The sequence below is a fragment of the Chanodichthys erythropterus genome, chromosome 3, assembly GCF_024489055.1.
Source record: "Chanodichthys erythropterus isolate Z2021 chromosome 3, ASM2448905v1, whole genome shotgun sequence".
Taxonomy (NCBI): domain Eukaryota; kingdom Metazoa; phylum Chordata; class Actinopteri; order Cypriniformes; family Xenocyprididae; genus Chanodichthys; species Chanodichthys erythropterus.
The window spans coordinates 16,465,827-16,475,764 of record NC_090223.1 but is presented as its reverse complement, the minus strand read 5'-3'; the positions used below and the strand labels follow the sequence as shown (position 1 = coordinate 16,475,764).

The following is a 9,938-nucleotide window of genomic DNA, read 5'->3' as shown; positions in this document are numbered from 1 at the left end:
GTCTAAATGTTTTCTTTTTTAATTCAAATTTAAAAAAATGTGCCTACTGTAATTTATTTAGTGGTTGGATTTCTTTACACTGAGTCAAATAAACTGAATGGGATTTCAATGTTCATCATGAGGAACAAATAATATTGTAGATATGAAAATGTAAGTGTGTCACCATCTATGCAAAATTTATTGTAGTGCTTTGAAAAAGCGGATCAAGGAATCCAAGAGAATGTACATTTTTGAGAAGGACAAGAGAATTTTGGAAGAGCTCAAGAATCTTCATTGTGACCCTCACCCTTTCTGCACAGTGCTGCCCTCTGAGTCTGATTTCAGTAAGTAAGATGTTTAATATAAGGGTCAATGCAAATAAGGTTTTTAAAAGTGTAAAAAAACATAATGGAGATAGAATGACTTTAAGTTTTATTAAGTGTTAATGAGATTATGTGGTTTTTATAATCAATTAACAATTAACGTTAGTCGTTTTTTATAAGATGGACAATTTTTTAAGTCATTCTTTCTCATATCAAAGCAATGACTTCACATAATTTTAATAACATTTTGCACTATGTTGATATATGATGTTACAAAATCATGCCAGATTTATTACATTTTAAGATATTTTAATCACAAATGAAATGGCTGTATTGGCCTTTGGACGGTGAAACTGAATGACCTTTGGACACTTAAATCTTTAAAATACCTTTATATGTAACAAAATATAATTAAAAACTTTTGGATTCAATAAAAGAAATCTAGCTAATTCTACCTTACATACTTAAAATGTCATATATTTTATTATTATTATTATTATTATTAAGGCCTTTGGACAAAAAAAAGTCCCATCATTGACCCATTAATAATTAACGAATAATATTGGCTTGAACGAATAATTACAAAAATAAATAATTTGTTTATATGACTTCACATAGTTCATGTAGTCTGATATAGCAGCTTTACTGACTAAAAAGCAATTAAAAAGTTCAGAACCAGATTATTCTTACTTGCAGAAACTATCAAGTCAAGTCAAATTTATTTATATAGCGCTTTTACAATTAGTAATTGTTTCAAAGCAGCTTTACATATTAGAAGCACAGAAAAAAAGGGAAGTGGTTAAAAATAAGCTGTACAAACAAGCGTGGTAATATGTAACATATACAAGATGGTGCTACATTAAGCCAATGTCGGCTGACTTCCAGGGGTGGAAAAAACCCCTAGGAGAAAAACCCAGCGTGCTAGCACTGGGAAAAAAGTCCTAGGAGGGAAAAAACCCCTTGGAAGATATATATATATATATGTAAATGGATATGGAGATCAAAATCTGAATTATACATTTTTATTATAGAGATTAAAAATAGATTATATATAAATATATGTAAGCGGATACGGGGATTAAAAATCTGAATTATAGATGCAGCCAGAACTGGGTCTGTAGGCCCATTGTCTCCTGGGCTACGTTGTAGTCAGGTCCAGACGCAGGTTCTCCATCTGATCTGGATACGGCCTGAATCCAGCACCCGGCAAACCTCGGGATAAGCAGAGACAGATATTAGCGTAGATGCCATTCTTATTCTGATGTACAGGTATATCTAGTGTTGTAGGAAATGTTCTCGGTTCCGGCCGACCTAATTATTGCAGCGTAACAATCCTTTAACGGATTTGAAAATTTTTTAATGTATTGATAATGTGTTATGTGTATGCAAGAGCAAAAAGATGTGTTTTTAGTCTAGATTTAAACTGACAGAGTGTGTCTGCTTCCCGAACAATGCTAGGAAGATTGTTCCAGAGTTTAGGCGCTAAATAGGAAAAGGATCTGCCGCCTTCAGTTGATTTTGATATTCTGGGTATAATCAACTGGCCTGAATTCTGAGATCGCAATAAACGTGGAGGACTATAATGCATTAAGAGCTCACTTAGGTACTGGGGAGCTAAACCATTTAGAGCTTTATAAGGAAGTAGCAAGATTTTAAAATCTATACGATGTTTAATAGGGAGCCAATGTAATGTTGACAGAACTGGGCTAATATGGTCATACTTTCTGGTTCTAGTAAGAACTCTAGCTGCCGCATTTTGGACCAACTGTAGTCTGTTTAAAAGCCGAGCAGAACAACCACCCAGTAGAGCATTACAATAATCTAGTCTTGAGGTCATGAATGCATGAACCAACTGTTCCGCATTTGTCATTGAGAGCATATGCCGTAATTTAGATATATTTTTTAGATGGAAGAAGGCGGTTTTACAGATATTGGAAACATGACTTTCAAATGAAAGATTGGTATCAAAGAGCACACCCAGGTTCCTAACTGAGGACGAAGATTTAATGGTTTTTTCGTGAGGAAGTTTTTGGTCCAAAGATAAGGAAATCAGTTTTTTCTGAATTTAATTATAAGAAATTTCTTGTCATCCCGTTGTTAATGTCAGCTATGCATTCTGTTAGTTTTGTGAATTTGTAGGTTTCGTCAGGGCGCGAGGAAATATAGAGCTGAGTATCGTCAGCGTAGCAGTGAAAACTAACACCATGCTTCCTAATTATCTCTCCTAAGGGCAGCATGTACAGAGTGAAAAGCAACGGTCCTAGTACTGAGCCTTGTGGTACTCCATATTTAACCTGTGATCGATACTATCTGTATACTAATTTTGTCTGTTTATGTTACACATTTCACTACACTACTGTGAAAACAAATAAATAATAAGGGCACAGTGGTCTAATTCTGTATATCTTATGAAGATTTGATTTCACGGACCATTTTTTCCTCAAAGGGATATACTGTATCAGTATATCTAGACTTTTTCCAGAGGGACTAATAACAAAGTTTGTGTGTTTTACTCTCAAAAGCTGTGTAAAGAGAACCGTAATCGTGATTAACATATAGATTTAGTTTAAATGTGTCAGATGTACCTGCAATATAAGCTAGTGTGCTGTTAAATACTACAGTTTTTGTTTTTCAGCCTTTTGGAAGATCCTCATGAGAGGTCCACCTGATACCCCGTATGAAGATGGAGTCTTTGAGCTGTATTGTGAGTTTGGTCCTGAATACCCTGTGAAACCACCTCTTATGAGATTCTTCACCCCTGTATCCTTTTTTCCACTGCTGTCCTCAAATTTGGTACATCCATACAGGATCTGGATGAACTAATAGATCGATCTTGAGTCTTCTTTCAGCAGTTACAGATAGGTGACATAGACATTCATTGAGTTTAAAAACCACAAAATGAGAATATTCACTCGAGCATAACAATAAATGAACATAAACAATTTTTATTACAGTCCCTTAACTTCTTTATAAAGGTGTACCACTGCAATGTGAACAATGTAGGAAGAATCTGTCACAATGTTTTTGATCGAAACTACTCAGCCCACATTACCATGAGAGAGATCCTGGATGCGATATTTGGGCTCTTGATCGCTCCTGAACCAGATGATCCTCTTGACAGGTAAACAGAAAATATAGGATGTTACAGGTTTTGAGATTTTAAAGTAGTAGCTGTTTAGATGTTTCATAAAATAGTCATTCGATAAACATTATGCTCTTTGTTAAGCATTCTGGCAGAAGAATTCCTGAGCAACAGACACAAATATGAGGAAGAAGCCAGGAAAAGTACAAAGATGTATGCCAGTTCCTCTCTTGATGACTTGGAAAAGGTAAATTCAAAACTGCAAGAAGTTAACAAAAGCCTCCTATTACTACTAACCATATAAAGAGTAAGCATATTCTTTCTTTCTTTCTTTCTTTCTTTCTTTCTTTCTTTCTTTCTTTCTTTCTTTCTTTCTTTCTTTCTTTCTTTCTTTCTTTCTTTCTTTCTTTCCTTCCTAGAAATATGTAGGTCCAGAGTTACAGAAAACTGTCATTCCTCCTACTTTAACTTGTCCTCTGTCACACAAGTTGTTTGTCGATCCAGTGAAAACTACAGATGGGATGGTGTACGAGCGCAGTGCTATTGAGGATCATGTGAAGCAGTAAGTTAAATGTTAAACATTATCTCTATATATAAAGCAGATTATTCTTTGTTTTTTTATCTCCCAGGATTTAATAGATATAACAAAGATGTTTTCAGTTGGACAGATCTACATTAGAAAAATCTTATATCAAAGTACCTCTTTTGTGTGGGGGGAAAAAATGTATGGTCTTATTTTACATTTTTGACTTTTACATTATGTTTTAGGCACGGAAGTACCGATCCACTGACAGAAGATGTGCTACAAATCGCACACTTAAAGCCAGACCTGAATGCAAAGAAGGCTGCTAAGGAATATCGCATGTCGCAGATCAAGGAAAAGCCTGTTTAGGGTTTTTCATTCAGATGTACCATTATGATAATCTTGCGAATTATCAGAGCAGTTTGATTTGTTATCCCTGAATGGGACCCTTTGTTCTCAAATTTTCTAAATAGGGGGCTTGTTCAATCTTCCAATGTAAGATTTTACCCCTTTTGTTTTAGGAATATATTATTACATGTCTGTAATTCAAAATGTTGATTTTGGTTTGATGTTGGTTTGTGTGCTTTTATGACTCTCAGTTGTCTGTTAGTAACAACTGCTAAATTACAAATCAATAAAAGTAATATTAAAACTATGTGGGCTATTTATATTAACAGAATCAGGTTTTCTCTGTCAGTATCAGAAGGTAGTTAATATTATATGCAGTCTCCCCTAAATTACACACCAACAAAGAATAACTAAATATTGCCTGCATGGGCAAATACTGTGTGGCATGAAGCTTATAAAGTCTCACCACTGTCATTATAGTAAATGCCCACATCTTATGGAAAGCTGTTTTAACATTTAATCCTTAAAGGGGTGGTAGATTAGTTCACTTTTTAACTTTAGTTAGTGTGTAATGTCGATGTTTGAGCATAAACAACATCTGCAAAGTTACGACATACTGAAATTGCTTTTTAAGGACTACAACAAAAGGCTAGTAGGAACTATATAACAAATTCTTAGTGACATCACAAACCCTGAAATTAACATAAACCCGCCCCCACAAACACACAACAAACGTCGCATCTGAGGCAACAGTGTTGCCAAGTCCGCGGTTGAAGCGACCCCAAATAACATGATATTTATCCCCCGGAATGCGACTTTTTTCCTGGGGAGTCCCGCAGATAGCCTGACTACGTCAGACTTCCTACTTCCGCTCAATTTCATTTAGCTTCTGTACTCAGTCTGAGACAGCGTCAGAGCTTTCTGTTTACCACCGGTCTGGAAACAGCCGGGCCAATCAACGAAAAGAGGGCGGGCTGAGAGCCGTGACGTAGATGCTAAGCGCCGAGTTTTACATTGTAGGTTAGAGAAATCGAAAACCGAAACGACCCCGGAAATGGGAAACGAGACACGGGATGCAATTCGCTCTGTTATGGAGAACATTCAACTCTTTTCCAAACTGAAGCCAGAACAAGAAGAGTGTTTGATAAACATTTGTTTTATCATGTGTTTACAACAGGTTTACAGTGGAAGTTCAATCATAGATTTGAGTTCGATGCATGATGTCTGTGCTTCGATGCGGCTGTACAGGCACATAACATACGTCATAACTAAACGTATCTGATTGGCTTACGGGTAACCAATGATTTTAAACTTCAGACAAGCGCCCCCTGGCGAGAGAGAAAACACTTTTCTATTATGCCATTCCAGACTCTGTCTACGAAGCAAAGTGAAGTACCAGAGTCTGGTATTACCAGGCTATCCCGCAGATATGGGACCCCTCCAACCACCCTCCATCCCCCAACCCCTACATAGATTTTGTGGCTCAGATAAGGTCCAATTCTGGTTTATTTCAACATCCGTATATAGGACTGTCAGGTTAGTCATAGTACACATCCTTAATGTAAATACTTGAAATTGCAAAAAAAAAAAAAAAATTCATTTATATTAAATAATTAAATGTGATTCACTGCAATGCAATATTAATCATGAATTTGAAAAAAAAAAAAAAATGGTTTTGAGCAGCTGTATTGAATTTTTTTACTTTCACTGTATATAATCCAGCAGTGCAAGTCAAATTTTTGAACTGGGCCAAATTCTACTTTCCACGGTGGCAGATCTGCAACAAGCATTTGAAAGTATTTGACAGTTGACCGTTTTATGGCAGTTTCTGCAAATGAAGTTAAATAAGTTCTAATTTAGTGCAACTATGCTGCCAGCATTTACAGATAAAGTAGGCCTACAGGACAATGTTTTATAGTAAAAAAAAAAAAAAAAATTGTAAAAACAACACAGTACTTTGCAGGTGAAGCTGCTGCTGGTTAATAACTGCAAATTTACACAGCAAAGTTTTACAGTGTAGCTACATTACCATAATCAGCACAGGGACAAGGGGTTACGTGTCTAATGTGGTTGGCCTGAAAGTAGAGATGGGCAGATCGAGGCTTCGTGAAACACTGAAGCAGTTGAAGCAAATGTGCCGTCATGTGTCGAGGCTTAGAAACCCGTCTCCACAGTGACCCCTAGTGGTCAGAACAGTGTAAATGCAACAAAACATGCATTAAAACACCTTTTACAAATGTATTGCAAAGGTTTTATTGAAAGTAAAATCGATCAAATTCAATTAAGTAATCATCTAATAACATTAAATATAGAATGTCTGTATAATGTGTTCTTTTATCAATTTTCAGGGCTTGTTTCTCTGTCCAATGGCTCAAGCTAAACAGGCAAATAAGATATTAATAACTACCATTATTTATTTTTAAATATTGTAATGTCCAATTAAAACATCTACAAATGTATAAAACTGATCAGGTAAAACCCATTGTTCAAAAGTTCTCAGTAAATCTGCATGATTAATGGGTTCACTTTATCATCGCCCTCTACCGGTGAACCATTCAAATTTCAAACTTTTTTTTTTTTTTAATGCATCACACAATGAACAGATACAAAGACAAAACAGACAGAACCTCTACAGGAATGCAATTACATAAAATCCTCATGTAAAGTTTCACAAACAAATAAGAGAAAGGGGGGAAAAAATAAATAATAACATCATAAACACATACAGAGGAAACAATATGCATCAGAGGCATTACCAAACAAATTATCATAAGATTTCAAAAATCTGTCACTTTTCTTATCTTATGTCAATCTAAGAGAACTGAGAAATGCATCAATTTCAATTAAGAAATGTGAAAAAGTAGGCTGTGATTTTTGCTTATGAATTTTTTTTCCAAATAAAATAAAAAAATAAAAATAACAATATAATTTATTGGAGTATTAGTTAACTTTATAGTAACAAATTATATCTTTTAATTGAAAGGATTTGGAAGAATCAAGATGCTTACCTATATGAAGTTATAAACTATTCCAATAGTTGAGAGTTTTTCACATTGGAAAAATAAATGGATCAGTGTTTCCTCATTATTCCCACAAAATGAGCAATAAATGTTAATCTCTATATATTTTGCCACAGATTCATTCACAGGATATATGTTATGTAATATCTTAAAATTAACATTTTTGGTCTTATTTGGGATGCAGTAATGAGGTAACAGCCAGGTTTCCTTCCAGTCTATAGATTCAATAAGAGATGCCCAATGAAATTTGCCTTTAGGAATGTTACATGTTTTATTTTGAAGGATTTGTCAAATATGCTTATTACATTTTTTGGTAAATATACTTATTCCATCTAAGATCAAATCAGGTTCTTTGTGTCACTTTTACTAAAGTTAGATGACATTTAACAAGTTGAGTTAGACCGGAAGGAACCGCTTTATATTCTTTAAACGTTAAGGATAAATTATGAACACATATAAACTCTTCATAAGACAAAAAATGACCTGCTTTATCAAAAATTGAAAGAAAAATTGTAGGTGTAGTATAACTTCAGTAGTTATTATGGACGGAATGACAAAAATGATTAATTACTTTGGCCTTTTGACCTTTTGGAAATGAAATGGTGATTGACCTTTGACAAGGGTTATGAATATGTCTATTGATTCTCTGCATTTTGAAATATCTATGTGTAACCCAGGTTAGATGAAGAGAAATTGAAGGGAATTATTTAATTTATTCACAGTTATTAACATAATATTTCTCTTAATAAAAGTTGGAAAGAAGTGTTAAAGTTATTAAAAACATTTAAAAAATTAGCAAATTTATCCCATTTAGTAGATTAGTGATTAACCAATGAGAGCTCTTTGTCATCGCGCGCGCCCTGCGTGTCATCGAGCATGCGCAATGACAGAAGAGACGAGTTGATGGAGAAAGAGACGTGATCTGATCTTCGTGATAGAACTTGATTAAATATAGATATAAAAACCCTCCAAATATCGTACAAACATTTAAATTCATTTATTTTGAGGCATCCAGCATCTCAAAACGTCGATTGAACATTGTTGAGACACATTTTACTCGGTGAGTCAGCATAATGTAATCGATGGTAAAGAAAAAAATGTTTAAAAACTTTTGATTCACTGCAACTGAGTAGTTTAGTTGCAGTAAACTGCTTAACGTATTTTTTATTTTTGTATTTTGACCTTAGTAGTTATAAACGTCATAGTGAATCGCGTGATTGTTCATTGCAGTTCACAGACGCCATTGCTGGTCGCACGCGCATGTGATAGAGACGCGCCTGTGTGAGAGCAAAAACGAACTCCGAGGTAAAAGACTAATACTATTTCTTGTAAAATAAATGTGTATGTTTTAGTTTCATTTTATTTCAATCTGAGTGGTTACAAATGTGGTCATGGTGAACCGCGTGGTTATTGTTCATTTCAGTTCACCGACGCCATTGCTGGTCGCACGCGCATGTGATAGAGACGCGCCTGTGAATAAGTAAAATCAATTCATAGAGGTAAATAACTAATGTATCATTTCTGGAAAAAAAAAGAGATTTGTATGTTTATTATTTTATTTTTGTTTTATTTCAATCTTAAGCGGTCATAGTGAACCGCGTGGTTATTACTTGTTCAGTGCAGTTCACTGTCGCCATTGTTGGTCACGTGTAAAGACACGCACCTGTGTAATAGAAGAAAAGCTTGACTGAGAAGTAAATGAGTAATATATCATTTCTTATAGAAGTGGTAATTGTATATTTTATTATTTTGATTGTTTTGATCTTTGATGTGAAATTCATTCTCAGATTCACTAAATGAATGTTCTGGTCTGTGATCAGGCCAGGTTTTTTTTTTCCTTGTTTTTTTTTTTCTATTTTTTTCTTCATCCTACGGATTCGTGATACTCCGGTGATCTTCTGTGATATCCTGTGAAACATCACATTTGATGGCGAGCCAACCAAAATCTGCTACAGAGGAAAAAGGACGACACCTCATAAATTCAAAGAAAGGATATTGTCCTCTTCTTTATCATTCTTGTTTGGAGAAAGCAAGACACTTTCAACCTAAAGAACTATCAGAATCCCTGCCCTGAGGGAATTCACTGAACAGAACGGGAAAAGAGAAAAAGAAACTGATCAGTACTACATAGAACATTGAACACTTGATAGGATACCAGTAACCCATTTGATTAACATTGAAGTGCTTATTGGATTATCTTTGAGAAAAAAAAGAGTAGTTTCTCGATCTGTTTTATTTATTTTATTTCTTTTCTTTTTCTTCTTCTCCTTTTTCAAATATTGAAAGGACCGGTCCGTGTATATTTTTGGGGTGAAAAAAAAAAGAGTGCACTCGAGGGAAATTTTCAAGCCGATCTTTATTGTATATTGTTCATATAAATTGTAATGTAATTGCCTTTTGTTCTTTTGTAATTATCAAATTATATTTCAAATCAAATTGAACTGTTGTCTGTCTGTTGTTTCTCACCACAACCCGCCACCTCCTTGACGATTCCTAAATCTTCTGATTAATTAATTTCAATCTTCTAAAACTAAATTCAACTGAATCATTTAAATTGTTAGCAATCCTTTAAAGGGTGCTACATATGGTATTGACCTGTGGGTCATTTGCAGGTGGAACAAATGGATGATTTTTGAACTTTGATGCCATATTTGAAGTCCTGA

The 9,938-nt window shown here is 34.6% G+C and overlaps 1 protein-coding gene and 1 long non-coding RNA gene across 2 annotated transcripts; both read left to right on the top strand.

Annotated features, from left to right (window-relative positions):
• Positions 1-203: 203 nt before the first annotated feature.
• Positions 204-3,950, top strand: LOC137008915 (uncharacterized). Its single transcript, XM_067370702.1, has 5 exons — positions 204-323; positions 2,938-3,062; positions 3,278-3,423; positions 3,529-3,631; positions 3,804-3,950. Exons 1-5 carry the CDS (start codon positions 221-223, stop codon positions 3,948-3,950), a joined length of 624 nt encoding a protein of 207 aa, XP_067226803.1. The 5' UTR covers positions 204-220.
• A 4,218-nt stretch (positions 3,951-8,168) lies between these two features.
• Positions 8,169-9,617, top strand: LOC137008908 (uncharacterized). The gene is made up of 4 exons (XR_010892825.1): positions 8,169-8,335; positions 8,506-8,580; positions 8,699-8,774; positions 9,096-9,617. It is a non-coding gene; the product is annotated as an uncharacterized lncRNA (long non-coding RNA).
• The last annotated feature ends 321 nt before the right edge of the window (positions 9,618-9,938 follow it).